A 15381-nucleotide genomic window follows, 5' to 3' on the forward strand; every position below is an offset into this window, starting at 1 on the left:
TACATTTAACCAAAATGAGGGGAGTTAAAGGTTCAAACCCAGGGCAGATTAAGCAGCACATCAAAGTTTCTCTTTTAAATGTTAATTTTGCAGAAGGCCTAGGGAATGATAACCTAGATGTCAGACTGTGTTACCTGTTGAGCTGAAAAAATCCCATTACAATTTGCCCAGTATCACACAGCAAAATCAAGCTCTAGTTTAGAGATTTAGCTCTTGAAGCTACTTTCCCACTCTATCTTGGCCCTTATCCTTTTTCTTTACTATCGGATTTAGCCAGAGGACACTCAGACAGTTGCCTGGGGCACACTCTTCTCACCCTATAAAAACCTCAGATCTCAGCAAAGCTTCCTCTGCCTCCTGGAAGATGCCATGTGCTCAGCATGTCTGATGTGGAGCCTCTGTGTGGGCTCACTAAGCAATTTCTGCTGGGACAGTTGCTTCTTGAACTTCATATCCTGTATTTATATTTCTGATTTTTGCTCCCTGTCTTGTAAAGGGAAGAGAAAAGAAGAATCACTGTATCAAGAACAAATCGAGTTCAACAACCTTTCTACATGGATATTTGGTGGTGTTGGACTAGGTCAGCAAATGTCCTGCCACTAAAAATCACTTTTCCGGATTCAATCATGGTAGCTTTCCAAGAATTCAGTCTTCTCTTCAGATATGTGAGAACTGAGTGGAGTAATATGAATTCATATACTATTTGCTTACTTTTGCCATGATTCCAAGGAAGTGAATTCATGGGGATATGACTGCTAGAGAAAATACAGGATGCCCAGTTAAATGTGGATTTTGGGTAAGCAACAAATAATGTTTTAGTATAACTATACCCTATGTAGTGTTTACTTAATATAAGTATTTAGGACATATTTATACTAAAATATTATTTGTTTTTTATCTAAAATTCAAATATAACTGGTATCTTTACATTTTTACTTGCTAAAACTGGCAATTATAATGAGGGAGGAACTCGAAGTGTCCTTTAAAAATTTTTAATTTAAATTTTTATCCATCGTTTCCCTACATTTTAATGATACTTAATAAATCCCCATAGTAAAATGTACCTGCATTTCTTCCTGGTAAGTCTTCCTTTGCATTATTTAAATTAAGGAATAAATTCTGCATAATCTAATTCATTTCTAATTTCCATTTGTTAGTGATAAAAACTTATGTTGAAGTTGAACAGCTTTAAAATATGTTAGTCTCTAACAATGACTGGAATGCATACAATCTTTTAAAGATACAACCACATCTTCTGACAATTATTTTTACTTTGTCTCTTATCAAAGTAGAAAAAAAAGCACAGATACTCCACAGAAACCCCTGTGGTCATTGGTTCTGTTCTGTTGGTGAGATACACTGTCTTGCTCTGGGCTGTCTGAAGTTTAAGTCATGCATTAGGATGGAGCATAAAGGACATCCCCAGGCTATTTTTGTTTATTTTGAGAAAGAGAATGAGAGAGAGAGTGCACGCATGCACCTGCACACGCACAAGAGTGAGGGAGGGGCAGAGAGAGAATCCCAAGCAGGCTCCATGCTGTCAGCACAGAGATCATTGTGGGACTCTGAGTGAGTGCTGTTAAGTTTTGCTCATCTAGATACTAAACTGAAGTGAGGAGTAGGTCAGCCAAGCAAGTGTCTAGAATTCCAATATTTTAAAAGGCATGGTGCCTGGGTGACTCAGTAGGTTAAGAGAATGACTCTTGATTTTGCCTCAGGTCATGATCTCAGGGTCCTGGGATTGAGCTCCACATTGGGCTCTGTGCTGGCAGCATGGAACCTATTTAGGATGCCCTCTCTCCCTTTCTCTGTCCCCCTCTCCTGCTCACTCTCTCTTTCAAAATACCAATGAATATTGATAAAGAATCTGATAAAGAATACTATATTTACCAAAACTTCTTTCAGGAGAGGATCGTGGCCCTTGAAGTTGATCGAAAGAAATCTTTTGACAGCTCCTTATAGGAAGAACCAATGATATTCCAAGGAGCATTCTAACTGTTCAGTCAACTGGAATTTAAATTTTGTTTGATGGAGTATGGCCATTTGGGGCCCAAACAGATTGCTGGTTACAAAGTAGAAGGATGAGGTATTGGCAACAATAGCCCTCTTTCTTAGCCCTTTCTCTATTTTTGACCTTTCAAAGAGAAATATGCTGCAAATATTAATGAAATATGTGTTGATAATCTGTTCAGTTATGTGCCTTCCTGAATCATCCCCATAACTTCATATCCCTGCTTAGAAAAAATAATTGACCCAAATTACGCACATTTCCAAAATACAGAAAATTATAACAAGGACACTCCAAAGAACACAAGGACCTCTGTGCACTAGTCCAGGCCACCAGATGTTTTGGAGAAGTGACTGTCAAGATTTGGTGAATGTGCAAATCCCCTGGAAGGCTAATTAAATCCTGTGGGACTCTATCCCCCAAAGTTGCTGCTTGGGTAGGTCTGGGGCCGGGTCTGAGATTGTGCATTTCTAACAAGTTCCCAGTGTGGCTGTTGCTAGTCTGGGAACCATGGTTTGAGAACCACTGTTTCAGAATTTATATTCTGATATCCTAAACCCAGTAAAGTTCACATATAGTTAGGGGTTCTTTTCATTCGCGTTTTTTTGTTTTGCTTTGGGTTGCTTTGCTTTGCTTTGCTTTGCTTTGCTTTGCTTTGCTTTGCTTTGCTTCTTAAATCCCCCTTTCCATCCCAAAGGCTCACAAGCATTATAAACTTTTTTTTGGACTGAAGTCCAGAGTTACAATGCACCTGTAATTAATTGGTGTTTGATGACTTAAAAAGTATTCCATCATTCATAGAATAATTTTACTTTCTTCAGTGGGGCTCTATCTCCTTTTCTTAACACAAGAGAAGCAGATGCAGTAGCATATATTTCTAAGAAGAGATAACGATGGCAGAGTTTTCTGGGTTGATTACAAGAATTTGGGGATCATCTGAATCTCCAAGCATCCCAAAGTGAAAGTTTTTGTGCTTTGAAAGAGATAAAATTATGCATAGCAAGTTCTGTGGGGACTTGTATGACATTTTCTAATCTTAAAATATTTTCAGGAGCTGCTTTTTACTTTTATGCTACTTTTCATAATTTTCTTTTTTCTTCTTTTTTTTTTTAGCAATTATTGCTTCACTAGAAGCTTTTACATTTTGAACTTGGAAGGAATATCTGACTCTATGAAGAATTAGTTTTCACACTTAATAATGTTTGATATTGTAGATACAGTGTCATACCTCAAAAACCCCATTCTAAGTTGTTTGCCTCTGTGACTGACTGGTCTTTGAAATTGACAAGGATATGAGGAGGTCATGCACAAAGGGACTTAAGCTCATGGAAAGATTTTTACTATTTGTTTGATTATTTTGGTGAGTTTCTAAAATACATTAGTTACTAGATACTCAATTAACATAAAATTAGAATATCCCTGGAAGTGTTATCTCTGTGTACATATTTATGTCTGACAAAACCAAAGCAAATAGATGTTAATATTTCTTCTTTGGGTCACCCTCAAGAGTAAGGCCTCCTCTCTACATGGGGAAAACATTGAAGATTTTGCAGTGTTATTACCTGCTTATAAATTATGGTCTCTCAGAAGAAGATGAAAATTAAGAATAACATCCAAGAACAATATGACACTTTATTACTTTTTCTTGGATAAACACAGATAAGAAAAGACCAATTTGTTAAATGCACCTATGGCTCTGTGCCTAAATCCTACCCAGAAAAGATCTAGAGATCTTCACAAGCCAATATGTAGAGGGAGAAGATGCCAGGAGGCTCACTCATTCTAATCATGAACGCTGCTATCAGACTCAGCCATTCATTTCGTTAGTGGATGGGATTCAGGTATTTTCAAATATATTTCTTCAAAATATATTTAATTAATTTATGTAATTTTACAGCAGGCCAAAAGACCACCTTCTTTTATGAAGCAAGACTGAGAAATGCTACTCTTGAGGTGTTCAACAGAATAATCACTGGCATCTAAAAAATAAAACCAAAACAAAACAAACAAAAACTTCTCCAAATGGCTTTCTTGTGGATGAAATCCCCACAATAGTCATCCCAGTGTAAAATCCTTTGTAAAATTGTAAAGTAGGTAGTTTCATGTTGACTTTTGAAAAGCATTCTTCTTTTGCTTTCTCATTATTTCTTTTACTCATTTCCCAGGTGTTCTATCCCCCATCAAATGCCTGCCCAAATGCTAGCCACAAATTTTTGAACAAATTTTTGAACAGGCTCCAAAGGCTATTTCAACTTCTTTGTCTTCTTCAGCCTTATCATCTATCTTTCTCTGTACAAACATAAATCAGTGTAGTTGATAAAAATTATTTCGTATTAAAATATGATGTACTGGTAGGTGAAATCCCTCCCGAGGCAACTAGCATTCTAAGAGAAGAGGGAGGGGGACAACCTAAATTGAAGTCAGTTTACTGTGTTAGTGGGACATTTCTTATGCCTTTGTGAAATATCTCCCAAGGGAGTGCAAGCAGCTTGTGCCTAACATAGACTTGGAACTTTGAAATGAGGCACACTGGAGACATATCTATTAATCCTCCATAGATTCTATTGGCTCGCGTACATCTTTTCGAAACACTAAGTAACTAATGCAAGTTACTTAAAGCAGTGAGGTACCTGTATTCCACAGCCATATATTCAAAATGTAATTGGTATCGGGAGCACAGAAGCTCAAACTGCCAGCAAAACGCAAGGGTAATCGTATTGAATAAAAGTTAATCTTTATTTAACTTTCCTACATTATGTACTCACAGCACTGAAAACTGTCATAAACTCCTTGTTTCAGATTAAGTGGATTATTTATTTGTGATAATGGGCACATATGCTCATTAACATGCTGTCATAAACAGCTGCGTTCAGTGTATTATGTGTTCTGTGACATAAATAAGGTGTTCAACATGAGATTGTTGTTTAAAATATGGGCTGCAGGAAGAACCAAAAAGCAATAAATGCGGTTTCATATAGTTGCCTGGTCTTGAATTCTAAATTTATTTCTACCTTATTAATGCCACTTGTATGGAAATTGCCAGTATTACTCTAGTGACATATCTTGACATTCAAGGACATAGGAACTTCTTTGTGCTTTCCCATCCTTGGTATCTTGAGCTAAGTGGTCATTGGCATGTGTTTCTTTTCTTGTAAAGGAGGATATCATGTACAAGTGGGGGAGACACTTACAGCAAAATCAGTCTATATCTTAGTAAGCTTAGAGCAGGATCCACTTGATGGATGCCTTTAACCCATACTAATTCTAAAAGTATCCAAACTAAATGTTGAACTTAGACATTGTTTGGGTCAGTGCCCTCACTTTACAGATGGAGGACCTGAGGTTCTGAGGACTTGAAAAACTTACTTGAGTCATTGATCTTTAAGTCATAAAGCCAGGACCAAGAGCTAAATATTCAGACTCCCGATTTAATGTAAGAATGAGAAGTAATAATTAAGTTGGCTACACTAAAATGATCCAGGGGTAGGAGGGAGCTTACTGGGCAGTGAGAGGGCCCAGCTGCATCTTTTGAGATTTTTACCAATATCACTTATGGTAGACTTAAATTCTCACTGCTATTTTATAATATATATTAATTTGAGCAACGTTCTGGCTGCTTTCTTTGGGTGAGTGGTCTCATTGGATGAAATGAGTGTATGACAATGAATGATACAGTTCACTGGGCAAAGTTCAACAGAGTTGCAAAAGTAACAGACTTCAAATAGAAGGCTTAGAAAAATTGGGTATGACAGGTAACATTACAGAGAAACAGTGAGAAGCTATCCAGCTTTTATCTTTACTGGAAAGCAGGGTGTATACAAAGTTGAGAAAAATTCTATCCATTGGAGCTAGTCTGGATCAATCCTTTATGAGAATATTGATGATAAGCAATTTAGATGCCTGACTTTTAAATGATAGAAAGCTAGAAAGTTTACACAAAGTAAAAACAAAAAACAAACAAACAAAAGTTTCCACTACGGAAAATTAAGGAAGCTAATGAAATTGGGGTCGTTATCCTAAAACACATGAAAAAACATAATTTAGGGGGTATTTGTAAAGAAATTAAATGCTGCTTCAAAAGAATAAAGGGTTCTTACAAAGAAATGTCCATCTCCTCCCTTTGTTCACACAAAGCAATTCAAGAAAAAAATATGGGATTAAATAGAAGCTAGAAAATTCAGTTATACTTGAAGAATGATTAAATGTTAAAAACAAGATACCAAGAGGCATTATAGAATCCCTACCCCCAGAGATGGTTAAAAATGAAATTAAAAGTAATTTGACTCGAATGCTTTAGGTGCACACCTGTTTGAGAAAAGGTGCACCCGTTGACCTCCTAAAGACCTTGGTATAGTCTGTGACTCAATAGTCAAGCACTCTGCTAAATGCTGTTCTGGTAGCTCTGAATATAACATACTTTAACTAATTATACCGGTTTCACCCCCTCAGGATCCTTAAATGACTTTCTCTTCCTCCTGTTGATTTCTTATGTTCATTTATGTTTATAGAAAAAAGAGAGACCAAATATAATATTCACTTAGATTTCCTGGCTCAGGAGCAACATTTGGATGGAAATGAAGACACTTCAGGGATTTGTGATTTTAGGTAGTAGCATTATTGACTTGCTTCTGCAAGTGGGATTTCTTACCTATTTTAAAATTCACCTGAGCTTTGTTCTAAATAACTCCCCACACTGTTCAGAGTTGATTTTTGTTGTTGTTGTTGCTGATGATGAAACAACATGTCTGAGTAGATTTTTTTTTTTAATTTAATGGATACTATAATCAAAATGCCGAGATAGAATAAGTCTCCCAAATCTTAGGGGCACTGTGACTACTGCCCCACTACTAATTACTGTTACTTTAAAATATCTAGTTTTAGGGGCATCTGGGTGGCTCAGATGGTTAAGCGTCTGACTTCAGCTTAGGTCATGATCTCGTGGTTTGGAGTTCAAGCCCCACATCAGGTTCTGTGCTGACAGTGCAGAGCCTGGAGTCTGCTTTGGATTCTGTATCTCCCTCTCTTTCTGCCCCTTCCCCACTCACCCTCTATGTGTGTGTCTGTCTGTAATTAAAAAAAAACTTTTTAAAAAGTAACTGTTTTCAAAATAAAATATGTAGTTTTATTGGAGTCCCTGGGTGGCTCAGTCTATTAAACATCTGACTTCAACTCAGGTCATGATCTCGTGGTTCATGAGTGCCAGCAAGCCCCACATCAGAAAGATGTGCAGAGCCTTTCTGGGGTTCCCGCTCTCCATCTCTCTCTACCCCTCCCCTGCTCATGCTCGCTCGCTCTCTCTCTCTCTCTCTCTCTCTCTCTCTCTCACACACACACACACACACACACACACACAGACACACAAATAAAAGTTTAAAAAATATATCTAGTTTTATTTGGAAAATATTAGTTTTTTCTCTCTCAATTTTTAAAGATTGACTTATACTATAAGTGATGATGGCCATGCCTATATTTGTATGATTTTTTTAATTTCTCAATTATTACTTTTTAGGTCAATTGTTTCCTTAATTTGGTTAGCCCAATTGGACACTTTTTTTTTTTTTTTGCTTCTTTAACACAATATCATTTATTCTTGGATGCTTTCCAAAGACCCCAGCATTTTTGAAAAAGTTTTATAAAGAAATAGCAGGGGATTGGAGCCTGTGATTTCTTTGAATCAGTGAACATATTTATTTCCCTGTGTTTCCTTGGCGCAGGTTTCCAGATTAAGGCTTTCACATCCCTGCGCTTCCTGTCAGAGCCTTCCGATGCTGTCACGATGCGGGGAGGAAATGTCCTCCTGAACTGCTCTGCTGAGTCTGACCGAGGCGTCCCGGTTATCAAGTGGAAGAAAGATGGCGTCCACCTGGCCTTGGGAATGGACGAAAGGAAGCAGCAACTTCCAAACGGCTCTCTGTTGATACAAAACATACTCCACTCCAGGCACCATAAACCAGATGAGGGACTTTACCAATGCGAGGCATCTTTGGGAGATTCTGGGTCAATTATTAGCCGGACGGCGAAAGTTGCAGTAGCGGGTAAGTGGATGGAGTCTTCCTTTTTCTCCTTTTCCTTCTCCATCCTTCTTATTCCTTTTTTGAGAATAAGAAAATCATCTCCGCAGAAACAGTATCCATTTTTAAGATAAAGGAGCAACGGAAAAAAAGCTGTCTGTGTACCCCCTCATAGTTTTCACTGACTTTTCTCCTTAATTGCTTGGAAAACAGTAGTAGGATCTCAAGGACTAACATAGCATTGTGAGATTTTTACAAAGACTGCCTCAAATTGATCTACTGCTTGCGTCTGGGGGAGGACTTTTCATTGGTAGAAAAATACTAGAAAAACGATTTCCTGATTAATTCCATTTTACAGAATCACCAATGCTGAAATTTTGCAGAGCTATTTTTTTCTTTTGCCTTCAGAGTCATGAATTTTATTTTGATTATAATGGCTTGATCACAACATATAGCTTTCAAATGAGAAATAAAAGTTTGCAATTGCAGTCGTGCTTCCAAATATGCTTGGTAATATGTTGACTCAATAATTAAGTAATAAGATGAATAGTTTTTCCTTTCCATCTGAATATTTTCAGGTGGTAGAGACCCTGAAAAAAATAGTATTAGATGTTCTGGAATCCATGGACATTGTTCTCTCTGATCCACTTAATTTAGTTAGAGGGCAGCTAATAATCATTATTAATTTCTGGCCTCTGAAATGTTGGACATGCAAGGGGAAGAATAAAAATTTTACTTGTTTCTCTGATGACTTGGCTACAAATTAGGCTTTGATTTTTTTTTCTTTTAATTTTTACATGAGGTACAGTACAAGGCACATGGATCCAACATGAAATAAGTTTAGGCTTTCAAATGGGTAAACAGGTTGGAAGGGCTACTTTCAAACTTCATCTTTAGGTCTCAGTATAAAATTAAGCTAGTAGGCCATCATTTAGCCATTTGGTATGGGCTTCTTTTCCCAGGTCCCATTCAGTCTAAATCCAGAATACTGATGAGAATGAAGATTCATTTTCAGCAATAACATTTACTAGGACAGTTGGGCAGGACTCCTACTGAGGCAGTGAGGAAGTTAAAATCTCCAAGAGATGTTCTGGTCAGGTGATGATATAAAAGTTAGATTTTATTGATATGCAATCTGTTTAAATCCAATGTCATGCCACCAAAGAGTATCACAAACCAGATTGTGCCTGAGCAAAGATGTCCTGGTGAGCCCCGGCCTCACCTAGAGATAAAGTGGTCAACCATCCTGCTTTAACCAGGACTGACCTGGTTTTAGCATTCGAAAGTACTGTGTCCTGAGAACCCACCTGCTTTAACACTGACAGACTGAAGCATGGTTTCAGAAAGTCCCCTTAACTCAGGAAACACATGAGGTGGCATTCCGATCATGCAAACCAAGGCTCTCAACCCTGGCTCCTTTGACTGATGGGTGTCTGAAATTTGACTGATGAGCATGAAGTGTAGAGAGGATTGAAAGTCTATGTTAATTATGATTGATCAAAAGGAACAAGTGGAAGAAGTGCTGAGGATTAAGGTAAAAACTGCTTTCCCAGAATGTTCAAACAAAGTGGAGAGGGTATGGTTTGATTTTCTCTAGCTTAAGAATTTCTGGACACTCAGATCCCACCCGTCAATTGCCCACGGTGCTAAGGTAGTTCTGCCAAAATTTGAATGAGCTAGGCTGGTGTTTCAACACCCTATTCCAGAAGGCAGGTGCATATGTGCTGTTAATGAAAATGGCCTGATTTGTTGTGGTTTCAGCTTTCCTGCGGTCTAGATTCACTTTTACGTGCTGTGTTTCAATGGGGAAATGAAGAATGATTCCTTCCCTATGAGATATTAAAATAAAGTGGCTTCAACTTTGGTATTCTGTAGAAGGTTGAGCTGGCAGATTCAGTCACTGAGTTACAATCTAATATTAGATTGTATCATTTCAAGGCAATAAGGCTGTTCACAGCATTTTAAACACTTACCATGCTGTTGGGCAACACAGCATACATCAATGTTATGTCTGTCGAGGTTAAGATTGCCAAACCACTGGAATGCACGAGGGGCATATATCTTCCTTGTAATAAAGACCATGGGCCTGATTTAATCTCATTTTTAAAGCATTAGCAGTCAATAAACCAGTCACCACTAAAAGGTAAGAGTCAGCTTTGCTTCAGTTAAAAAAAAAAAAAAGGAAAAAGAAAGAAAGGAACAAAAAACCTGTTTTGCACTCTCAGGTGTGGTGTAGAGTCCATTTAAAATAATACTGTCCCTCTTACATTTTTGCTTTCTCAAAGTACCTTTTGGTAAAAAGAAATGTGGCAAATGAAATCTGTCTTTAACCAATCAGCACATTTTATGCAATGGTCTTGCCACATACCATTCATCCTATTTTCTAGGAACTTCTCACATACTCTTCAACCTCTTAAACCTAAGTGCACACTTAGCTGAAGAGGGGAGGGAAGTTGGAAAGATAAACCAAGGGCTACCGTCCCATCCAACATTTTATTAGAAGTCTCAGTGTATTGGGTTCCTGGATGGCTCAGTTGGTTAAGCATCTGACTTTGGCTCAGGTCATGATCTCGTGATTTGTGAGTTCAAGCCCCACGACCAGCTCTGTGCTGACAGCTCAGAGCCTGGAACTTGCTTCAGATTCTGGGTCTCCCTCTCTCTGCCCCTCCCCCACTCATGCTCTGTCTCTCTCCCTCGCTCTCTCAAAAATAAATGAACATTAAAACACTTTTTAAAAAATCTCTGTGTAACAAGCTACTGACCATTGGCATATCCTGTAATTGTGAGTTCTATCAGGAAGGGCTGTTGCTCTATTTGAAAGTAACTTGGCCAGTCCTGGTGAAACTTAGGAATTTTGTTTATACTCAGTTAGCTCTAGTCTAAAATGGTGCAGTACTTCTCTGTCATGGATACTCCTGTTCAGACTTCTAGATTGAGACTTTTTTTTTTAAGTTTGTTTACGAGAGAGAGAGAGAGAGAGAGAGAATGTGGGAGGGGCAGAGAGAAAGGAAGAGAGAGAGAATCCCAGGCTCTGGCAGTGCAGAGCTTGACATGAGGCTGGAACCTACAAAACATGAGATCATGACCTGAGCTGAAGTCGAATGCTTAAAAGACTTAGCCACCCAGGAGCCCTTAGATTGAGACTTGTAAAGAGAGAAGCAGAGCCCAACTTCATCTGCAGAGCTTCGCTTACCACTCTATACCTGTCACAGTGTCAGGCATGTTTAGTAATTATTGATTAAGCCTTTGTTTTGCCAGTGAGGACAGGGAGCTTTATGCCATATAGAGAGAGGTTTCCATTGTCAGGGAGCAAGAATTCCTGTCTTCTTCACAGGTCCATCCAGCTGGCTGAAGAATCATATTAACGTAAGATGGATTACTAGGAGAAAATAGAATTTAATTGAATGCATACAGGGCAAAGACAGACAAAATGAGTCATATATGTCATTCTGAACTAAAGAGAAGGGGGTAGGGGTGTGGGATTTCAGAGGAAAAGAATCCACTTCACAGGGCAATAAGAACAGATGTTTGGTAACTAGAGGTTTGGCCTCCCATACGAATTGCAAAATTTTTCAGATAAAATTTGTTTCTGCTAATAATCCTTGTTCTGGGAAGGACTTCCCATTTAGATTCTTCTATACAGTTAAGGGAGGGTCAGAAGTTTCTCTTGAGCCATAATGGTCCATCATGTAGCAGCCTGCCCTTGGACCCTACATCATCATTGTCACCTTTGTTTTCCTTCTCCTCCTCCACTTTTTTTTTTTCTTGATGAGATTAAACTTACCTCCTTGATGGACAGAATGGGATAATCTGATTTATACCTTACTTGTCTATAAATTCCTAAACTATTGAGGACTATGGAATTAGAAGGTAGACTGTACTGGAATACCATATGCTGCTTTGAAAATAAAAGGCACATGCCAATTCCTCATTCCTTCTGAAACCCATAACATCAATATGAGCTTGCATTAGGCCAAGCACATCTTCCCTACTCCAGATATTGCCAGCTATCCGAGATTCTGGATTGTCTTCTGTAAAATCAACATAATAACAACCTACCTCCTGAGGCTGTGGTGGCTTTTCAATAACATTTAGCATGTAAAGGCCTAGTGCAGAGTAGATTCTTGTGTAAAGATGGATATTATTATGTTATTACAATTATTATTATTAGGAAATGACAACTTTGAGTTTTCTCCTGTGATGATATAAAACATTTTTTTGGAGAGGTTTGGGGGAGGAAGAAATATAGGCTACAAATCCTGAGCTATAAATATTGTCATCTTGGATCAGATATCTGCTTTTGCAATCTACAAGCACAAATTGGCAAGCCTGAATTGAGTTTTCAAAAAAAGTTGAATCTATGCAGTTTGTTGGCAAGCTGTGCCAAAATCTGTTTGACTACAAGATTCATTTTTCACAACTTGATCTAGTATTCTGTCAATGAAGCCAATATAATTTGTGCTGGTCAGACCAGGAGTTCTAGATCATGCAACTGCTGTTACCATTATAGAAAAAAGATGGTGGCCAATCTATTCCACGGAGCCTCTATCATGTCCTTCCAACTGAAAAAAGATTCACTGAAGCTGAGTTCATAGGAGTTAGTTGGCCTAGACTGAGAGTTTAACATAACCCTCTCCCCTCTGGGGGGGTGGGGGTGGGGGGTGCAGGGTTCAGCCATTTTCGGGTGAAGTCTATGCCAATGTGTAAGAAAACATTATCACTGCAGAGCTTCTCTGAATAATCATGAAAGTACCGTCTTGTTTTTCCCTGACACCACCACCACACCTCGGCACCCCAAACACCCCCCCAACCACAAAGCCCCTTGCCCACCCACTTCTCTTGCAGGGCTAGGAGGATCACAGTTGGAACCTACATGTCACCTCTGCTTGTAAACACTCTTGGGGATGCAGTGGGATCAGCCCCTTCTCCTCAGCTGAAGGGACACTAACAGCAAGATACATTATAGAGCATTTGCATCCAGGTAGATTCTTCCTTTGTTAATTTTTAAGTACTTACATCTTGACTATTAAAACCACTGACCTATTTTTTATAATACTTTGCTCTTTGCACACGTATTCATAGGCATAATGCCCATTACCTCATAAAGCTCAAAAAGGCTCTGAGATAACAGATATGCAAACTGATACAAAACAAAATGGGTTTAAAAAAAAAAAAAGGTAGTGACTTTCTACAGTCAGAGTCTGGAAACCAGATTCTCTAGTGCATACCTAGTCCCTTATCACTTTGCTTCTCAATCTAAGGACTAGATGTAAGGAAGCTGTGACTAGTTACCCACCTAGTCATTTATTGTTAACCAATAAAACTCCCCAAAATATAAACTGAGGGAAAGTAGTAGTCATTGTCATAATAATAATAACATAATAATAATAGGTTTTATTTATCCATTTAATCTCTTAAAAATATCAACTCCCTGTGGGAAAACACTGTGATTTGGATGTTTTCTTCTAAAATGAGAGATTTTTCTACCATAGCTACACATTAAATGATGACACATGATAAATCTCTCCTGAGATAGAACATGTAACTTTAAAAATAAGCTTGTATATATTCTTTCTAGGGGCAAGATTTTTGTTATCTTTTCATCTTTGTAAGCGGTTTTATAATTCAGGCTCAGTTTGCTTTTTTTTTTCCCCGTTTCTTGAAAATCAAGGAAATAAAAGGGCAACTAAATTGCCTGTACTTGAATTGTTATTTCATTCAGGAGCATATATTTTTTTTTTCTTCCCTATTACAATAGATGTTTCAAGATGCAAATTGTCACACACTGCTTTTAAATAACACAGGCATTATAATTAAAATTCCCCTGTGTTTAAAAAAAAAAATAATTAGTTACTTGAGGAGTTGTTGCGGTGAATTCCCTTCCAGAATGCCTCCCATTTAAATGAGTTATGAAATAATTAGTGAACACATATTATGGTGAGAGAAGCTAGAATGGTCTCAGCAGAATGGAGCATTTTGTGAAATGATAATCTGACCTTTACGTTTTTACTTAAAAGGCAACAGAAAAAGGAGCTTGTCTTAAGAGAAGGGAGAATAAACTATATTGCCTCAGGTCACTCAAATGTTATATAAAGGAACCAGCAAGAAAAATGCTCATATTCCTTTTCTCTGCAGGAACAAATATAAGAATCTTGCCTGGAAGGTCAAGTTCATCTGGTCAGGCAGTTTGGGAAATGTATCCCAAGGCCCTTGAATACTCTCAAAATTCTATTTTGGGAAGGTTCAGTAACAGAGCAAAGAGTTTTTTGTTTTGTTTTGTTTATTTGTTTTTTTGTTTTTTTGTTTTTAACCAATAGGAATAGTGTTTATTTTAAAACAATAAGTAGGAAAGTAAACTGTTCAGACTCCATAATTCTTTATGGTCTTAATGGTCTCTATTTTATATATATATATATATATATATATATATATATATATATATATATATGGCTAAATGTTTTTATTGTTTTATGGTTAAAACAGGAGAGAGAGAAAAAATATATATCTAAGGAAGAAATGTGGTGTTGTAAGTAATCGTTGTATGTGTGCTAATCTTATAATTTTCTTTTAATTTTATTGCTAAATAAAACTGGGATAATCACCAATGTTGCCCCAATGCCTCCTTACCCGCACACTCCCACACCCTCAACTCAAATAATTGCATGTTAAAGAATAGGTTTTTAGTTACCTCCTTACTAAGTCAATTAACTCTGCAATAAAATTAAAATAGAAATACATTCCTGAAAAACATGCACAGTGGAAAGACATCTTCTACATTATAAAAATTACAACAGAGAACTTGACAGGGCTTTTTATAATAGAAACATCAACAAAATAAATTTTAAAAATCGTCCTTTCATTTCCTTTCTTATGAATTCTAATTCATATGAGAATGGAAAGAGCTAATTATTCATTTTAAAAATCATTATCTTAAGAGCACTTTTAAAAAAATCAGACCTTAAGCTACCTACAGTGTGATATTTGCTGGTACTATAATAAAAATGAAGGAGTGATATTTAAAATAACTCAGTGATAGTAAGGGAAAACACTCTTGCATTCTAAAAGACCCATTTGGAATACAAAAGATTGATTTTTTTTTTTTGACAAATGTCAGGCTAACAAAGACTTAAATCAGAGTAAGTAGATAGCTCAGGTGGCATCCTTGTAAATTTCTGATGAAATTATAACCGGTAATAAATTTAATAAAGCATTTTTACTTTTATAAACCTATCGCTGGTACTGGCTTTTGTTCCTATTATATTTTTTATGTCCATGGTAAAATTTATTATTTAAATGTAATTTATATAAAGACCTTTGAATTGAGATGTTTCTATTAGATACAAAGTTTTTCTACAAGGTAAG

The 15381-nt window shown here is 37.2% G+C and overlaps 1 protein-coding gene across 1 annotated transcript in view; it reads left to right on the forward strand.

Moving 5' to 3' along the window:
- The window catches only part of DCC (DCC netrin 1 receptor), a 1137854-nt gene that overhangs the window by 389895 nt on the left and 732578 nt on the right, over nt 1-15381 (forward strand). Inside the window, exon 2 of the mRNA XM_047828892.1 lies at nt 7723-8043. Coding sequence (XP_047684848.1) covers nt 7723-8043 — 321 coding nt within the window. The remainder of the gene's footprint in view (nt 1-7722; nt 8044-15381) is intronic.

Source organism: Prionailurus viverrinus, chromosome D3, assembly GCF_022837055.1.
Source record: "Prionailurus viverrinus isolate Anna chromosome D3, UM_Priviv_1.0, whole genome shotgun sequence".
NCBI lineage: Eukaryota > Metazoa > Chordata > Mammalia > Carnivora > Felidae > Prionailurus > Prionailurus viverrinus.